Source organism: Budorcas taxicolor, chromosome 20, assembly GCF_023091745.1.
Source record: "Budorcas taxicolor isolate Tak-1 chromosome 20, Takin1.1, whole genome shotgun sequence".
Lineage (NCBI taxonomy): Eukaryota > Metazoa > Chordata > Mammalia > Artiodactyla > Bovidae > Budorcas > Budorcas taxicolor.
In genome coordinates, this window is record NC_068929.1 from 69,612,897 (window position 1) to 69,633,224 (window position 20,328).

Consider the following 20,328-nt stretch of genomic DNA (forward strand, 5'->3'; position numbering starts at 1 on the left):
AGGAAACCCAGCACTTCAGGCCACAGCAGCTCTAGTTTAGCTCAAGGAGTATCACCAGCAGTGAGTCCCAAGACCTCGACATCCGAAGCGATCGCGTGTCTTAATTTACCTCCGGCAGGAGAAACAGTTCCTTGTTGGAACTCAGCAGGAAATAGTGGTGAGTCTGCAGTGAGAAGGGGTACAGTGTTTATCTCCTCACCACATACTGCCTTCCTGACCCAAGAGGAGGACCTTGGAGCCGCCTCCCCCACCCCCGTCCACTCTCCTATTTACTTAGCCCTGTTACGACCTGGTGATAAACACTGGTCCTTTCGGATCTGCGTTCTCTTTAAACATTCTGCCTTGATCATGCGTTTTTGGCCAGCACACTGGGTGCCCGTGTTTCTTCTGGAACCGAGCTGACACTGCTTACTGCCGGCCCTGATGACAACAGTGTGTGTTTGGCTATCCCAGTTCATTGGTTGGTCATATCTTACGGGTCAGATGGGCCCTGGGATCCAGGGATACTCAATACTAGGTAAACTGGAGGGGGCAAAAATCAAACAGAGGAGTCAGATCATAGCATCACAGCTGAAAGTTCAGGAGGGAAGCTGTCTATTATTTTAATGTCTTGGGAGGGGAAGAAAAGTGCTGTGGCCACATGGACTGAGCTCCAAGCCCCTCACTACAGCTTCCCAAAACAGGAGGGAGGACAAACTGTCTTTTGCAGCAACTTGCTTTCAACGCAGAGTGGATGACTTTGGGTGATTTCCACCCAACTTTGGAAGGTCTGTGGCTCTTTGGACCCAATAGTGAACTAAAAGGCATGCACTGGGATGTGGGTCGTGTGAATTGCCGAATGGTCTGTGGAAGCACCACGGAGGGCCAGAAAGCACCACCCAGTGGCCTTGGTGTCACCTCTGTGGTCGACTTTAGAAAGCCACGCTGGGCTTGGTGCCTCCACTGTAGGGTGTACCAAGTTAGACTGAAGCTCCTCCAGATTCAGTGGATCAGCCCTCACTGCAGCTGGGATCAGCTCTGCTTCTCTAGCAAGCACATTCTGTGAAAATCCTGCACGCTTTTGGGAGGGTTCAGATGAAACGTGGGAATCCAGTTGTTAGGGAAGGGGGCAGCCCCAGAGGTCAGTAGGCTGTCCTGCTTCCAGGAATCAGATCTGCAGACAGGGTCCCTGCAGGGAAAAGGGACAAGTGCCCCCTCCTGGGCCAGTGTGGATGGAGACCCTGCCCCACCCTGGCCTTCCCTCTTGCCCAGCCATAGCTCAAAGCTGACTCACTCCGAAATCTTCCCTGGTGATCGGCCAGGAACCCTCTGAGCCACAACTGCTGCGATGCAATTTAGCATTTAGCTGTCTGTGTGCTATTCTTGTCTGCTGAAGTCCTCCAGGAAGGAGCCGCGTCTTTAACTTCTACATCGCCTGTGTCTGAGTGGCTGGAAAGATGCTCACTGAATGTGCTTGACTGACTTAAAGGAGGGGGCTGAGGACAGAAAGCCAGCGTAGGATTTCAAGCTGATTGCGTTTGAGCCATTGTAACTACTCAATCTGAGCCTTCATCCAAGTGCGTTGAAATATACATTTCCTCGTACTCTAAACATGACACTTCCAGTTCACATGACAGTTTTTTGCTTCCCAAGCATTTCTCCTCATTGTTCAAGTCCATTCTCATGCCAGCCTGGTAGGAGGCTACAGCCCAGAAAACTGAGGCTCAAACAGGTGGTGTGACTCGCCAGTCACACAGACACTGCGGGCGTTTGTCTTTATGTATTGAGTCTTTTTCATGAGGCCAAAGTTCCCTCTCATGGAATAAGGTTGTGTTAAGTCACTCAGTCCTGTCCGACTCTTTGAGACCCCTTGGACTGTAGCCCACCAGGCGCCTCTGTCCATGGAATTCTCCAGGCCAGAATATTGGAGTGGGTAGCCTTTCCCTTCTCCAGGGGATCTTCCCAACCCAGGGATCAAACCCAGGTCTCCCGCACTGCAGGCGGGTTCTTTACCATCTGAGCCACCAGGGAAGCCCAAGAATATTGGAGTGGGTAGCCTACCCCTTTTCCAGAGATCTTTCCAACCCTATGACGGGGCTATGAGGGAAGCAACAGATTAAGGAACTGAGGCTCAAGCAGATGACGCGACTCACCAGTCACACAGACACTGCGGGCGTTTGTCTTTCTCTACTGGGTCTATTTTCATGAGGCCCAAGTTTCTGCTCATGAAATAAGATGAATTGCAATAAATGGAATGAAGTTGGGGGCTCAAAAAACTGAGGTCTAAACCCTGTTTTTTTTCTGAGTAATGACTTTTAGAAATTGTTTGTCTTCCAGAGACTCTGTGTGAGTGTGTGGAACCTTACTGATCACAGAGAACTTACTGAAAGTGTTAGTCACTCAGTCATGTCTGACTCTTTGTGACCCCATGGACTGTAACCCAGCAGGCTCCTCTGTCCATGGGATTCTCAAGGCAGGAATACTGGAGTGGAATATCCCATTCTTCAGGGGGTTCTTCCTGACCCGGGAATTGGAATCTGGGTCTCCTGCAGGGCAGGCAGATTCTTTACCATCTGAGACACCAGAGAAGCCAACGAATTTCCTAAGCAGCAGTCGTTTCTGATCTTCAGAAAGACCATAAGCTACACCCAGGTCGCACGCACAGCCCCCGGCCTGCTGTGGAGGGGACACCCAGGGGCTTGGGCAGTCAGTCCAAGAAAAGTGCTGGCTGGAAAGGAGGCATGTGGGGGTTTGCATTTTTCCTCCCTCGGTTCTGTGGGCACTGGCTGGATTCAAGTTCCTGTCTGTGAGCAGGGGTGTGGAGATGGTAGGCCTTGTACATGTGCTGGCCCGTCCAATTCCTCCCTGCTGTCTGCCTGCAAAGGGATGGGCTTCTTGGCCCGCATGGGAACATGAACCCAGCCAGCCCAACCCAGAGGGCAGGCAGGACCCACACGCAGGGTCATCACGGAACATCCCCTCCAGCTTCTGCTGTTTGGCCAACCCTACCATGTTTGCCTCCAGCCCCGAGAAAAGGGAATTCTTGCTTCTAAGAGTCAAAACAATAGTTGAGTTTTAAATTATTCCCTGCTGCTTTTTAAAATAAAAAAGTCTTCCCAATTTAAGTGAAGACTAGCTTTTTTATTTTTAACGAAGAGGTATTTCTTCTAAAACTTCTGGTTTCTAACAAACCTAATAGAAACGCCACGCACAGGAAGTCTAGGTTGTATAGGTTGGAATGCAGACAAGCCAACGGTCTCCCTCCCTGTTGCTGTTGGCCGTCACCTTGCCCCCCACCTGGCCGCACCTGAACCAGCCATGGCCCAGCTGTTCGATCAGCTAGTGAGCAGCACTCAAGTGACCCAGCTTTGGGTCAAATATGTACCTACGTTCCTAGTAGAAAGTTACTTTTATTTTATAATTGGAAGCGGGGACTTCTGGAAAGAAAGAAACCGAGGTGCTCTCCCTGACCAGCGCTTCTGCCCTAGGCCCTCACTCTCCCACATGTGATTCCATTACAGACTGGAGCCCAGGGGCCCAGGGACCGTCGGCTGGATGTCACGTTTCCAGGATGGAGAATTCTGCCGTGGAGGATCAGGTGAACGGACGCTTTAAGTTCACTGTCATCGAATTTTATGACTACTCTTACTCAGAGGGAACTTGAAGAGGTCAAGCATCTTAGCTGCACAGAACTGCGTTATGTATCTGGGGCCGTAAGAACATGGTTGAAATAATTAAAATAGCAATAAAGAGTAGATTTGGGTAAGGACAAACCCTACTGGGAGGAGCTGCCCTTGGCTTTAAGGTTTGGTGTCAGGTCTCTGGCCACGTGGGACAGGTGTGTGGGGCGCCAAGCACCCGAAACTGCCTGAAGGATTTAATAGACTGAGCAAAGATGTTTCCTCTTCCTTCATGGTGCTAAACTATGACTGGCAACATCCAGGTTTGGCCAAATAACCCATCAGTCCTTCCAGTTAGTTTCCGATTGTCTTTCGGGCTGCTTCTGGGGACCATTCCAATCCACTGGATTTTTTAAAAGACCATGGGTTCCTGAGACTCCTTTCCTGCAACTTGTGGCAGAATGCCTTCCTGGCATGTGTAGCATCTGAACTATGAACCCAGGAATCGAACCTGTGTCTCTGGCGTCTCCTGCATTGGCAGGTGGATTCCTTATCACTAGCGCCACCTGGAAAGCCCGAAAATAGATTAAATACTTTCAGTGGAAGGAGAGCCCACAATGACCGGATTCAGGTATGCGTGATTTTATTTAAAATGTGTCCAATAAGATTTTTCCACTTGGAATGAACATTTTACTTCTTCCCGCATATTATAAGAAACCGTGGTTTCCTCATTTCATGGAACTTCTTGGAAAGGTCTAAGTAACTTAACAGAAGAGAAAACTGAAATTGTGGGGAGATTAAATAACAGAAGTTTATATCCTAGCGAGGGTGCTCACGCGTCGTGGCCTCGGGGACACACAAGTGACTACTGGGCCATGCAAATTGTCCTACCGTCACCGGGTCTCCGAAGGCAGTTCTGGCATTCCCTGTCACGAGCACACGGAAGGACATGGGTCAGGCGACTTCAGCGAATGGGGCACTGTGTTCTGCTTTCAGTGGTGGGTCGACCAGCAGAGAGGAGACAGGAACACGAACGTCGTAGGAGCGTCTGAGGATGTCGGAAGAGACCCCGTCCGCAACCCAACACCGTTTCTCTGAGCGCCCCCCATCCCGGCGTCTGCACCTGTGTGCCCCGTTGCGGCCACAGCACCTCGCCTTCACCCACGGGCGTGGGCTGAGCTGCGGACCGCACGCGCTTCGGCGTCGGCCTTGGGATCACGGTCTGGCCAAGAGGGCGGTTGCTGTTTTCCATCCCAAGAACCTGGCCATATTAAATTTTTTTGTTCTCATGAACCAGTGGTCACAGAGCACAAATGAGGTCTACATGTCATGACCCGGGGCCACAGAAAGACGCGTCTTCAAGTTACGACGTTGACCTGCCGGGGAGAGAAAGAGACACGGGGCACAGCAAACAGGGACGGGACGGGGCACGGCGTTCCTAGGGGCGTGTCAATGGGTCGAGCGAGGGGAGCTGAGTTTCCTGCCTGCTCTTTGGAGCTGCTGTCAGGAGAAGAAGCTAGGGGCCCAATGATGGGGTGCGGGTGGGGCGGGGAGGGCAGGCGGGTGGGGGAACGTCACCATCTCGACGTGTGTTCTAAAGTGACCTAGAGATGATCGTTCATTTATCATCGAAACCTAATCCCGAACAGCGTTGGCTCCCCCTTCTTCTCTCTGTAAACACATCTGATCATAAATAACTTAGGCGTCTCCTTGGCATTCAGGATTCCGTTCCGAAGGCTGGAGTTATGAAAAGGAAGAAGGGTGCTCAGCGTGGAGAGGAGATGTCAGGTGTGTGTGTGTGTGTGTGTGTGGAGAGGCAGCTTAAGCGTCTAGTGCACATCGCGAACATCAGCCGTCAGAGACGGGCGGGGTGACCCAGCCGTACTTTTCATGAGTCTTCACCAAACTCTTAAAGGTGGCTTCGGCTTCCTTGCGACTGAAGGACTTTTTCGACTTGCCAGCTTTTCTACAGATCCGCCCCTGGGTGAGAGGGAAAAGATAAAAAGCAGGTTAGCGCCCAGCAGTGATCCCGATTACGGCCCTCTTTGTGAAGAACACTCACAGAGGCGGGGACTTCTGAAGTCCGCGATGAAAGGAGAGATAGGGAACATCGTGGCTTTGGTACCAAACAGATGCAGGAGTCCAGTGGCAGGCAAGCTTTTAGGGGAGGGAGAGACACGGGTGCTGCTGGGGTCCTTGGAAGGCGCTCATCCCTGGATGCTGGCAGGCGGTCTCTGGGAGGACCAGCGTTATCAAAAGAGCATCCAAGCAGAATGCAGCGCGTCACGCTGGAGGCAAAAACGCTATTCTAACTTCTCTTCCCTCCCACCTCAGGGTGCCTTTAATTACAACTTAGTGATAACACGTTTATGTATAATGTGTGTATTTATACATTCACACACACACGCACACTTGAAAACTCTGACTTTTCACATTCAAGCTCAGGAGCAATAAGCGACTTTCTTGTATTTCATGCTGCGAGGGAACAAGCTCCTGAGAAGACAGAAGGGCCATTGACACGAAGGCAGAAGCCTGGCCCTGAGGGTTCCCAGGGAGGGGTTCAGGTGAGGCCGGCGCTTCCCCTACACAGTCCCTGGTGGTGGGGGGCGAGGGGAGAGGTTTGCCCAGTTCTCAGTGCCCGGGCAGGCCATGGTCTGAAGGACGGAGCACGTGGGGCTGCAGTGAACAGAGGGTCTGGTTCATCTTGGCACGGCCACAGGCTCCAGACCATGAGAAGGAACCAGGGGACCCCACTGAGTGGCCGGGGCTCAGGCCATTCCCCTGGGGAGGGAGGTTTACCTTGGCGGTGGTGGGGATGGGTGGACGAAGGACCACAGGAGCGGGGCGGGGCCGGACTCCCCGTCAGATGAGTTGATGCTGTTCTTACTGCCCCAGGCTCGGCCAGTCCCCACGTGACAGCCCGTCAGCGGAAACGCTGTCTGAGCCCCTCAGGCACACGTCCTTGCACCCAACCTCCCTTCGCTCGCCTGTCCTGGCAGATCCGCTTCTCATCCTGAGCACCTCATACACACGTTTTGTCGGTGGGAAACACCCGCAGTTTCACCCACTAGTGAAGACATGCACGCTGTTCTCAACAGGCGAACGTTCACTAACGATGCGCTCTGGGCAGTCTCTCTGCATTCCTGACATGTGATGCCCAAGCACCACCTGTGTAAGGGGACCCGGACAGGAACCAGACTCATGCCTAGGGCCTCACCGCATACCTGTCCCCCCCGCAAAGGTAGCCCCCCCATGTCTGTGTGGCTGGGTGCGTGAGATCCCCTATCCGAGCTCTGATAACCCACTGACAAGCCCCTGGGAAGACATCTGAAACCACGGGGGAAATGGCACCGACCCCTACGACCTGAGAATGGGAGGCTGTGTCACACATCTAAATTCAGGGCTTCTCGTTCCTTTCCAACACTTGCTGTTTTTCCAGCAGGGGAGACTCAGAGCCACGCCCAGCCGAGGAGTCAGCCTCCGGAGCCCCTGTGTTGCTCTGTCCCTCTGGCCATGTCTCTGGCTGAACTTTTTCAGCTGCCAGTCAAGGGCGAGACCACCTCTTCTAATTAGTTGCTCCGTGCATGTCCAGTCACTTCAGTCATGTCCAACTCTCTGCGACCCCATGGACCACAGCCCACCAGGCTCCTCTGTCCATGGGATTCTCCAGGCAAGAATACTGGAGTGGGTGGCCATTTCCTTCTCCAGTGATAAAGTAAGAAGTAAATGAAGTGAAGTCACTCAGTTGTGTCCGACTCTTTGCGACCCCATGGACTGTAGCCTAACAGGCTCCTCTGTCCACGGGATTTTCCAGGCAAGAGTCCTAAAGTGGGTTGCCATTTCCTTCTCCGATTAGCTGCTTGGTCCACATCAAATAGGAGATCAAAGCAGTTGATCTCCTGCTAAAGGAAATCAATCCTGACTATTCATCGGAAGGCTGATAGTGAAGCTCCAATACCTTGGCCACCTGATGCTGACTCAATGGAAAAGACCCTGATTCTGGGAAAGACTGAAGGCAAGAGGAGAAAGGGGCAAAAGAGGACGAGATGGTTGGATGGCATCACCGACTAAATAGACATGAGTCTGAGCAAACTCCAGGAGATGCTGAAAGACAGGGAAGCCTGGCGTGCTGCAGTCCATGGAGTCGAGAAGAGTCAGACACGACTGGGTGATTGAACGGAAACAGCCATGTCACATGAGCTGCTAAACGGCGAAGGAAAATGGGACAAGAAGGCAGGAAACCACCGTTTTCTGACTGCTAGAAACGTCCCAGTGCCTCTCTTGCTTTGCTTATGGGAGGTAGTTATACGATACAAAGGGACCACGAGAAGCTAAGACATTTATAATCGTCACTGTGTGAGCCAAGATCAAAGTCCAGCATTGTTTCATTAAACACAGGCAACTGTATCTTTGCAGGGATGTCAGTATCAATTTCCACAGAAGTGGGAACAAGTATCAAGAGCTAATTTCTTTCCCATAAAATGCCAGTTCTAACCATGTCTATCATTCTTTTCTATGATACTGAAAATTTATGGTATGACTAGAGAATTCTGAACTAACGGCAGCCGGACAAATACCAGCTCACAATAATCTTGGAATATTCCTGTGCTCTTGGCATGAACATATACTTGGCTCATTCTTTGTGAAAGTCCCAATTGTTACAGAAAACAACAGACAAAACTCCAAACGAACAGACCAGTCTTTGTAACCTCTTCTCCCCAAGAAGAATTATGAACATAAAACACCAGCACCCAGTCAATTCAGCAGCTGGGAGACAGAGCGTGTGTGAGGCAGCCGGGGTCTCGGGATCTCCCCTGCACTCAGCTGGCCTCCAGCACCTCCCTCTCGCCTCGCGTCTTACGGCCGAGTTTGCAGCTAACAGACACCCCTGCACAGACCGCCTGTCCTCCTCTGACTGGCTATTTAAGCATCGCCCAGTAACACACTGGGCTTGAAAACCAGGGCAGCTGAGCTATGCTTGTTGAAATGCCCATGAGGAGCCCACTGCACCGGGAAGGTCAGGGGCACTCTGTCCACCCTGGGCCCCTTGATGGTCCAGGCCACTCTGACATTGAACCAACTCCCATTCTTTTTTTTTTTTTTTTTAATTGTTTTGACAGTGCCATGTGGCTTGTGGGATCTTAGTTTTCCAACGAGGGATTGAACCCAGGCCAAGGCAGTGAGAGCAATGAATCCTAACCTAATCCTAATCCCTAGACTGCCAGGGAACTTCTTCAGTTTTTTAATTGAAGTGTAGCTGATTAACAATGTTGTGTTAGTTTCAGGTGTATGGCAAAGTGATTCAGTTATATATGCATATATACATATATATGTGCACACACATTTATATTAATTCTCTGAATACATGCATTATGGACATATATTTTTTCCATTTTATGTTATTACAAGATATTGAGTACAGTGCCCTGTGCTATACAGTACGTTCTTGTTTATTATGGATTTTATATACAGTAGTGTGTGTATGTAAATCCCATATTCTTAATTTTATCCCTCCTCTGCTTTGGTAACCACAAGTTTGTTTCCTGTATCTGTGAGTTTCTGTTTTGGAAATAAGCTCATTTGTATCACCTTTTTCAGATTCCACATATGAATGATATTATATGGTGTTAATATCTTTCTCTTTCTGACTTCATTTAGAATGGCAATCTCTGGGTCCATCTATGTTGTTACAAATGGCAATATTTCATTTATCTTTATGGTTGAGTAATATTCCACTGTATATATATACTACTATATGTATATAGAAATATATGTGCATGCATTGGGCTTCCCAGGGGGTGCTAGTGGTAAAGAACCCACCTGCTAAAGCAGGAGATGCAAGAGACATGGGTCCAATCCCTGGGTTGGGAAGAACCCCTGGAAGAGGGAATGGACCCCACTCCAGTATTCTTGCCTGGAAAATTCCATGGATGGAGGAGCCTTGTGGGCTACAGTCCATGGGGTTGCAAAGAGTTGGACATGAGTGAAGGGCCTTAGCACGCATGCATGTACAAATATTAATATATACAATCTTTATCCATTCACCTGTGCATGGAGACTTAGGTTGCTCCCATGTCTGGGCTATTGTGAGCAGCGCTGCTATGAACGTGGGGGTGCATGAATTAAAGAGCTTTTGAATTAGAGTTTGCTCCAGATATATGCCCAGGAATGAACTCACTAGATCATACGCTAGCTTTAGTTTCAGTTTTCAAGGAACCTCCTTACTGCTCCCTGGTGGCTCAGATAGTAAAGAATCCACCTGCAACGTGGAAGGCCTGGGCTTGATCCTTAGTTCGGAAGATCCCCTGGAGAAGGGGCTACCCACTCCAGTACTCTGGCCTGGAGAATTCCATGGACTGTATATATAGTCCACAGGGTCGGAAAGAGTCGGACACGACTGACCTTCACTCACTCACTCACACTGCTCCATAGCGGCTGCACCGGTTTGCATTCCCACCAGCAGTGTCTGAGGGCTCCCTTTTCTCCACACCCTTCCAGCATTTGTTTGTAGACGTTTTCATGGTGGCTGTTGTGACCAGTGTGAGGTGAGCCCTCACTGTGGTTTTGCTTTGTGTTTCTCTGATACCTGGTGATGCTGTGTCTCCCATTCTTCCTTCCAGGGAGCAGTCTCCTGGAGTCTGGACTCGGGAAAACTGCAGCCTGACTTCTCTAACCCTCTGTGTGTGCGTGCTACGTTGCTTCAGTCATGTCTGACTCTGTATGACCCCATGGCCGGTGGCCCAACAGGCTCCCGTCCCCGGGACTCACCAGGCAAGAAGACTGGAGTGGGCTGCCGTTTTCTGCTCCCCGACCCTCTGTGCGTCCCTCTATAGATCAGGGCCAAAACCCACTTCACAGCAGCACTAGGAACACCAGATAAGCTACTGAATTTCAAAACATGTTGAGAGCTTTAAGGTGTATACAACGAATTAAGAACAGTTTTTCTTATTTTCCTAACCTGATGGTTTCTCTTATCCGTTTCCATGTAACTAATACTCAGACAGTCTTTCCTGGAGATTTCCCTTCCAATAACTCTTGTTTTTCCCTAAAACACCTCCACTTTAATGCTAAAGGACCTGATCTGAGAGTTTACTCAGCCTACATGATAGCTCTGTGCTCTAAGAGCTCAGAAAAGTACCCTCTCTCTCCTGATGACCGTCAGCCTTGCTCCCGATTGTAAATGTACAGTTATACATAACCATAGGGTTCTGCCCCAATCACCTTAAAAAGCTCAAAATCTCACTGTAATATTGACACCGAGCAGTGCTCACAAGCACCCAGCTCCCTGGGGCTACATCTGCCAAGCACAGCCATTGGGTGGTGCTTGGTTTGAACTCTCTATTTTGCTCAGGGTTTTTTTTTTTGTTTGTTTTGGGGGAGTGTGTCAATCACAGTGAACAACATGAGAACATTTCCACGGAGCTAACGGGTGACCCCAGACTCAGGTCCTCGCACCAGCCGCGGGGTCTGCTGCGGCTGCTGTCACCCCAGTGTGTGCGCTGAATTGCCTGTCTCTGTCTCCTGCTCACCTCTCGCTCATTCATTCGCTCACTCAGTATGCTGGATCCTGGGCGTAGAAAGACAGGGACTGCGGCCCCTGCAGCAGGGCCTTAGATTCATCGCGGGGAGAGAGCTGAAGTGTGTTGTCGGTGCTGAGACAGGAGCGGGTACGTCAGGGTTTCTCAGCCCCAGCACTACCAGCAACACGGGCTGGCTGATTCTTTGCTGGGGGGTGTCCTGTGCACAGGAGGATGTTCAGCAGCGTCCGTGGAGATGCTAATGGCACTACATGAGCCATGACATCCAAAGCATCTCCAGATATCGCCAGATGTCTCCTGAGAGACAAAATCAGCCCCGAACGGGAGCCACTGGTGTATGGAATAAAGATGGCCCTGAGCAAGGGGGTCCAGATATCGCCAGATGTCTCCTGAGAGATAAAATCAGCCCCGAACGCGAGCCACTGGTGTATGGAATAAAGATGGCCCTGAGCAAGGGGGTCCAGATATCGCCAGATGTCCCCTGAGAGACAAAATCAGCCCCGAACGCGAGCCACTGGTGTATGGAATAAAGATGGCCCTGAGCAAGGGGCGGACGGTCCATCTCCATTCATTCAGCAAACAGTCACGCAAATCCTCCCGGAGTTACGAACTGGGCTGGTTACTGGGACTGCATGCTTGCATGCCGAGTCACTTCAGTCGTGTCTGACTCTTTGTGACCCTGTGTAATGTAACCCGCCAGGCTCCTCTGTCCCTGGGATTCTCCAGGCAAGAATACGGGAGTGGGTTGCCATTTCCTCCTCCAACTGGGACTGCAGGGTTTTCTAAACTGGAAACGATTCTGATCCTCATGGAACTTATAGCTCAGCAGGGAGGGTGGGGTCTACCTTGGGGAGAGGGAAGGGGAAGAGGTAGGGTTCGTTGTCTGTGGGTTCAGAAAGATTTCCACGTCTGAAGACACTTGAACTGAGCCTTGAAATACGGGTGGAAAGTGTTTGCCAGGCCATGGTGGGTGAGGACAAGGGACCCCAGAGTGGAGGTTGAAAGACATGGCTGTATTCAGAAAAGGATGGGAAGACACTTGGTGAAGCTAGGGTATGTGGGGGTGTGTGTGTGTGGGTGCGCGCGCGACGGGCGGGGGTGAAGAATTCAATACGCCTGGCCTCAAAGCCCTGCTCCAATACCTCCTGGCTGTGTGACCTTGGATGTGTTAATTAACCTCTCTGAACTGCAACTTCCTCACCTGGAAAATAAGCATAAAAACAGTGCTATGTGATGTTGAGGTTTTATAGGGACTTAATGTGTTAACACATGTAGGATGCTCAGCTCAGTGTCAGGCACAGGATGGACAAAATAAATGTGGATTTTCATCTTTGAAATCATCACAGACGATCTTATCCCTATTCTTTGGCAAAGTTAACTCCGTTCTGCCCTCCTGGAATAAAAATGTGGGATATTATGATGGCTTATCCGGTCACAAAAACATCTTCAGGCAAGTCCAGTATTCTGTATTTGTAGGGCTGCTTTCCTAGCCCTTTCAGTAACATCATTTTAACTGGTTGACATAAACATATTCATTTGACATTTCTCACTTGGTTAGATTTTCTTCTATTTTTCTCCTTTGCCAACATACTTTCACGACATTTTCGTGGTTCACTTGCCCATGAATTACAAGCTTTGCTCCTTTAAAACTAGTAGGGACTTACAGACTCTTCACGCAAAGTGTTGAGGCTCCTTCACTCGTTTCCTGTGTTGAATTACAGAGCGGCTGTAATTTGTTTTTAAAGTCTTAGAATGTGTTACTGTTAGTCTAAAAGCACTTGTGCACCCCACCTCCCCGATGTGGGTTTCAAGCGTGTATTGTGCTCAGTGTAGTCTCTCGAGGACGCTGCACGTGGAGGAGACGCTCAGACGGGACCTGTGCTCGGCTTGAGGGAAACACAGGAACACGCGGATTTGGAAGGAGGTCCGCCTGGAAAGACAGCAGTGATCTCACCTCTCTCTGAAGCTCTGCCATTCAAAGCAGGTCAGCTTACAAGTTCTAAAGGACAGATGAGACTCTGCAGTGAACGAGACCACTTCAGAGAAATGCTTTCCCAAATCAAAGGGCGGCTCTGAAACCGCTGGCCAGCGGGGAAGGCACTCCCGCTGGATGTGGTCCAGTGAGGCATCAGGGAGAGGCTGACGTGGACTGGAAATGGGCCGAGTTGATTCCACCTTGGCCATGGGTCTGAGAACGTGTGTGTGTGTGTATGCACGTGTACATGTATATACATGTGCGTGTATGTACACGAATGCTCACATGTGGGCTTGCATGTGCATGCATGTATGTGTGTGGCTACAGTGATGTTGTTTAAACTGCAGGGAGAGAAATGTGAGGGTCCCTGAGCTGACTGGAATCCAGGAGTCGCCTGGAGGGAAGCCTCCGGCCTCATACCTGGACTTGGAGGATGGTCAGTTTACGGGGGAGCCCGCTGCCCGTCAGGGACCCCACCCAGCACCAGCCATGGCAGGGAAGTGGGGCAGAGGGGCTCGGAAGGGCAGGCAGTGAGGGGGCAGAATGATGCTGTGGGCACGTGCCGTGCGGCCACCTGAGCAGGTAACGAGCTGGTGCTGGAAATGGTTCTTTTTTTTTTCCTTTGGTTGGACCACATAGCTTGTGGGATCTTAGCTCCCAGACCAGGAATTGAACCTGAGCCCATGGCAAAGAGAGCACCGAGTCCTAACCACTGGACTGCCAAGGTGTTGCGTTTTGGCAGCCACGAAAGCCCCTGCTCGCCCGTGTGGCCGCTGTCCAAGAGTGCAGGGGCAGCCGCTCCGTGTCCGGCTCACGTCAGTTCCTGCGCCCAGTGCTGGGGCCGCTTTCACACACTGCCTCTCACTAAACCTCCACAGACAACGCTCCACTTCAGCGTGGTGGTCAGGGCTGGTCAGCGGGCTCCACAAGGCACAGCGGCTTCCCGCAGTCCACCAGGAGAGGACCAGCGGGCCTGGGAGGCACGGGGCCAAGAGAGGTGGCCCCGTGGCTGGGCCCGCGGGACACGGCTTTGCCGGACCTGGGGGGCTCCCTCCTGGCAGCCAGCGTGTCCGAGGGCACAGAGGCTCAGCGCCCCCCGCGGCCTGCCCCGGTGCTGGGCATTCAGGTCCCCGTGCCCTCCTTCTGGGTTTTAAGCGGAATCCGTGCCCAGCGTGTCTCCTGTCACAGCATCCTCACACCCCACCCCAGCTATTCATAATTTACTCTCAGATCTTATTGGGAACATCTTTGGTGAGACACAAAAAACTAAGAATAGAACACCATACAAACACACTCCTGGGTATAGATCAAAAAAAGAAAAAAACTGCAAACCACTAATTCAAAAAGATACACGCACCCCAAGTTCATAGCAGCATTACTTACAATTGCCAAGACATGGAAACAATCTAAGTTTCCATCAACAGTTGAATGGATAAAGATGTGGTGTACATAAACAATGGAATATTCAGTCAGTCAGTCACTTCAGTCGCTCAGTCATGTCCTGCTCTTTGCGACCCCATGGACTGCAGCACATCAGGCCTCCCTGTCCATCATCAACTCCCAGAGTTTACTCAAACTCACGTCCATTGAGTCGGTGATGCCATCCAACCATCTCATCCTCTGTCATCCCCTTCTCCTCCCGCCTTCAACCTTTCCCAGCGTCAGGGTCTTTAGCATAAAAAGGAATGAAATTTTGCCATTTGCAGTAACATGGATGGAGCTGGAAAACACTGTGCTAAGTAAAGTAAGTCAGACCGAGAAAGACAGATACCGTGTGGTATCACTTACGTGTGGAATCTAAAAAGCAAAACAAACCGGTATATTAAAAAAAAAACAGACTCACAGATATAAGAGAACAAACTAGTGATTACCAGTGGGAAGAGGGGAGTGGGGGCAGTATAGGGGCGGGGGAGTAAGAGATATAAACTCCTAGGTATAAAATAAGCTACAAGGACATACTGTACATCACAGGGAATACAGCCAATACTTCATAATAACTATAAATGAACTATAACTTCTAAAATTTGCAAATCACTATATTGTATGCCTATAACTTAAATAATATTTTATATCAAGCATACTTCAATTTAAAAAAAAGCCTCTATATCCTCATTGCAAAATACTATAAAGATTCTGCTGCTGCTAAGTTACTTTGGGCATGTCTGACTCTTTGCGACCCCATGGACTGTAGCCCACCAGGCTCCTCGGTCCATGGGATTCTCCAGGCAAGTTTACTGGAATGCGTTGCCGTGCCCTCCTCCAGGGGATCTTCCCGACCGAGGGATCAAACCCGCATCTCTTAGTTCTCTCGCATTAGCAGGCAGGTTCTTCACCACTAGCGCCACCTGGGAAGCCCATAAAGATTCTATGATATATTAAAGGTCTTATTTTTATAATACAAACCACCAAAAAAAAAAAAAAAAAAGACTGTGAGGCAGACTCTAGAAATGATCAACTCAAAACTTTCATCTCAGAAACAAAAAAGCTGTCTATCTTTCTGGAAGTTACACCTTGAGGACACAAGGTCTGTCCTCTAATTCTGACACTGGCTACTAATTCATAGTTAAGACACACAGAGCCTGTTAGCAAAGTGCCTTTCACGGCAGGTCGCGAGAACATCCCACTGGAACAGAGGACACTGGGGGCAGTGCGCTTGTGGCACTGGACGGAATGGACCCGCCCTCGGTGGCTGCAGGGGGCAAGCCCACTCAGGGAGTGGCATGAAGCTTTGTGTATGTGCACTCGTGGCTACATGTCCTCTGCAGAAAGGCGCTGTGGTCCCTCTACTGGAAACGTCCTCACAGAGCATCGCGAGGCTGCATGTGTCCACCCGAGGCAGGCAGAGCGCCAGCAGGTGATGCTGTGCCTAGGAAAGATAACTGGGTGAACCCGGGCACACCTTGGGGGAAGCCGGGACTCTCTCCCCATCAGCACACAGCCTTTCGCCGCACACACACCAGGAGCACTGCTCTTGTGGTCGACCCACCCTGAAAGACAGCAGTCCCCCACCGTTCTGGCACCAGGGGCCAGTTTCGTGGAAGACGATTTTCCCACGGACTGGGGTGGGGTACGGTTTCAGGATGCTTCAAGTGCATTCCATTTATTGTGCCCTTTCTTTCTGTTATTATGACATCAGTGCCGCCTCAGATCATCAGGCATTAGATGCCGGATGTTGAGAATCCCTGCTCAAAGACACACCAGGTCCATCAAAGTTGCTGACGTGCAAAGGAGTGTATTTCCCATAGGTAAACTGTATTTCCCATAGATAAATGGAGCAGAGATTGTGCAGGTTACTGGAGACACCAGGGGAGGGAGATGGCCAGGGCTTGGCACGGGCCTGGTGGGTGGGACACTGGGAATGTCTGGACGAGAGAATGCTCTGTGCTGCGCTTAGTCACTCAGTCATGTCCTGCTCTTTGCAACCCCCTGGACTGTAGCCCGCCAGGCTCCTCTGTCCATGGGACTCTCCAGGCAACAATACTGGAGTGGGTTGCCATGCCCTCCTCCAGGGGATCTTCCCCACCCAGGGATCTAACCCAGGTCTCCCACACTGCAGGCAGATTCTTTACCATCTGAGCCACCAGGGAAGCCCTGGAGGGGTGGATGCGTGTATGCAATTGGCCAGACTCGCATCCCCTCCCCGGCAGGACCACAGGCAAGCTTTCCACAGCACTGACCCTCCTCAGGGCCAAGGACGCGCGGCCACTGCCGTCAGGAAGGAAGGTTTTCTGGGCGGGCAGAGTCTCCACCACAGTCTCTAAAGTGGTTTCCAAATTATTAAATGACCAATGTCTTCAGATAGTCTCTCTTGATTTTTGTGAACCTCTCAGGATGACAAAGTCAGCATCACTTTTATATAAACCTGGATAATATTTAATAGAAATTAAAGTGAAGCTACGACGTTATTTAACCCCATGGCGCCCCTTAGCTACTGTTCCTCTTTCTGTGATTTCGGTTACCCTTGTCAACTATGGTCCAAAAATACTAAATGGAAAATTCCAGAAATAAAAATTCACAAGTTTTAAATCGCAGACTGTTCTGAACAGCGAGACGAAATCTCATGCCCGGGCAGATCTTGGATACACTGCAGATTTGGCTCTAGGCCATTGAAATAAAGCGAGTATCTTAAAGTGAGTCACACGAATATTCTGGTTTCCCAGTGCACATAAAGGCTGTGCTTACACACCACGCTAGTAAATTAAGTGCACAATTGCATTGTGTGTAAAAAAACAATAGAAACATTAAAAAATCAGCATTAAGTGCAAAATGTTAGTCACTCAGTCGCGTCCGACTTTTTGTGACCCCATGGACTATAGCCCCCCAGGCTCCTCTGTCCACGGGACTCTCCAGGCAAGAACACTGGAGCGGGTGCCCATTTCCTTCTCCAGGGGATCTTCCCCACCCAGGGGTTGAACCCGGGTCTTCTGCACTGCAGGCAGATTCTTCACTGTCCAAGCCACCTGGGGAGCCCACGTACAAAATAATGCTGTTGGAAAATTGGCACTGATAGGCCTGCTTGATGAAGGGTGCCGCAGCCCTGAATTCGTTAAAAAAGAAAAAAAAGCCACATCATCTGTGATGTACAGTGAAACGAGGTGTGCCTGACCGTCGCCCGCAGTCCCACCCGGGACGTGAAGCCTCCCTGTCCAGCATGTGCACACAGAGAAAAAGACACAGTATAGTGTTCTGTACAATCCATGGTTTCCCGCGTCTGCTGGGGGGCTGAGTGTGTCCCTCGCAGATAAGACGCGACGACTTGATAGCCGTTAAACCATCCTCAGGCCACTGGCAGGACCAAAGGCGCAGTTCGTGGATATTTTTGATTCTTGCAAAACATAAGCATCTCTTTCTTCTACATTTTAAATAAAGTTCTAGCAATTATGGGATCTGTTTTAAGACAGACTGCATTTTCTTAGGAGAAGCAAACAGGGAAAAAGGAACGTGATGATCAGACTTTCAATTATGTAAGATAATTGCTTCAGAATTATTTTTTTCTGGAGGCTCTGCCAATAGTTCTGCTTCAGCAACTGGGTCCCGGTGGGTTTCACCAGCTGTGTGAGACACAGGCAGAGGCAGCTGGACTTCACTCTTTAAAGGCAGTCGTGGTGGTGGCGGCAGCTCGTCCTTGCTCTGCTGGGCACTGTCCTCAGGACCCGGCTTGCATAGACTCCTTACGTGGGGTGTGGGGTGGTCCCCGGACCCCCACCAGGTCGGCTCTGCTATCGTCAGCCCATCAACCCTGATTCACAGGTGAGGAAACAGACACAGAGACGCCAACCACGTGCTCAAAGTCACACCGGATCCCCCAGCTGAATCCCAGGCCAGGCCGGCTCTCAGAACACACAGCAGCTCCTGGGAGTTGGCGAGGGAACCAGGTACCGACCCTTCGCTGCACAGGATGCTCGAGCCTGGCTGCTCTTGCTGGGTGCAGGGCGCCAGGCTCCCTGAGCTCCTCCGTCCCCTCCCCTCTGCACCCTTCTTCCTGGAGCTCACCCCACGTGCACGCTCTGAGCTGATCAGGGCACCCAATCTGCCTTCAGCACCAAGCGTCTGGCCCTCCGGCCACCATCATGGGGACCTCGGCTCCTGCCCGACTCTGGGGACCTCGGTCAGCCAGGCGCCTTCACCCCCCAGGGGCTTTGTTCCCCGGGACGCCGGCATCCGTGGTCTCCGTCTGCTACACATGGCGTGGGAGGAGCTGCTGGCCACAGGCCAGTCGAGGACAGCGTGTTCCCGTCTCCAAGCTGGAGGGCCCGTTTAACACAGCACAGCTGCTGCTTCTGAGCAGATCCTGGCGCCTGGAGAAGCCGGAGAGCAGACCCTCTGCCCTGCTGGGAGACCCCTGCGGGGAATCTTCATCAGCTTGGTCACGCTCCCCTGACCTGGCTCCATCACAATCATCAGCCTTCTCACAGGGGCAGCTCGGCATCCTGGTGAGTGAATAGGGCTCGGGAGTGTTTTCCTACCCACCGGACCTCTTGGGTCAGGATCAGGCCAACCCTCTGCCCCCACACCCGACACGTGACACAGATGAAGACCGCGGATTACTTTAATCTTTACTGTGTGTGTGTGTCCGTGCTTAGTCGCTTAGTCACTTAGTCATGTCTGACTCTTTGCTACCCCAGGGACTCCAGCCTGCCAGGCTCCTCTGTCCATGGGATTCTCCAGGCAAGAATACGGGAGTGGGTTGCTATTTCCTCCTCCAGGGGATCTTACCCACCCAGGGATCAAACCCAGGTCTCCCACATGGCAGGCGGATGGATTCTTTACCATCTGAGCCACCAGGGAAGCCGAAGAATACTGCAGTGGGTGGCCTATCCCTTCTCCCAGGGATCTTCCCGACCCAGGAATCGAACTGGGGTCTCCTGCATGGCAGGCAGATTCTCTACCATGTGAGCTACTCAGGAAGACCTGATCTTCACTACTTCACTGAATTTCAGGAAAGCCGTGGTGTTCCTAATGACGTGAAATTTCAATTCTGCTCACTGGAGAGATCCCACGCCTGCCTTCCACCTGCTTCCAGTGGAATGGGTCTGAGAAGGCAGGGTCTGTGGTCAGCTAGGTTCTCTTTCTCAGTGTGCTGGGTGAGGAGGAAGTTATTGAGATGGGGACATGATGAAGCCTCGGACAGCAGCCCAGAACACGGTTTGTCTCTGAAGAGCCACACAGACTGGGTCTCCGGTGCACACGTCCTGGTTCACACATTATGCCCTGGGCGGGAACCCTGGAGTCCGCAGCTCAGCCTCCCCCCGCCTCCCAGGTGCCGGTCACTTCCTGCTGGACACGGTCACCAGGGCGACCACTGTAGCCTCTGCATGGACACCTCGGGCATCCAACTTATTAACCTTCTGATCCGTTTTTCTCTAACTTCCCCATTTTCTCTTTACTTTGTATTTCTACATAAGTTTAAAAGAATTTTTTATTGTTCATACCATTTTAAAGGTTACTTTCCATTGACAGTTATTACGAAACATTGGCTGTATTCCTTGCACAATACATTCCTGAGCTTATCTTTCACCCAATAGTGTGTACCTCCCTCCCTCCTATGTTGCACAAACCCCGCCAACTTTCTGGTGCTTCTCTGGTGGCTCAGTAAAGAACCTGCCAGCAGTGAGGGGGCCTGACTTTGATCCCTGGAGAAGGGTTGGGCAGCTACCCTGGAGAAGGGAATGACAACCCACTCCAGTGTTCTTGCCTGGGAAGTACCATGGACAGA

General features: G+C 51.0%; 1 protein-coding gene across 1 annotated transcript in view; it reads right to left on the reverse strand.

Moving 5' to 3' along the window:
• Positions 1-4,261: 4,261 nt before the first annotated feature.
• UBE2QL1 (ubiquitin conjugating enzyme E2 Q family like 1) overlaps positions 4,262-20,328 on the reverse strand; it is a 55,320-nt gene continuing 39,253 nt past the window's right edge. The window contains exon 2 of the mRNA XM_052659180.1: positions 4,262-5,579. Coding sequence (XP_052515140.1) covers positions 5,448-5,579 — 132 coding nt within the window. The 3' untranslated portion in view covers positions 4,262-5,447. The remainder of the gene's footprint in view (positions 5,580-20,328) is intronic.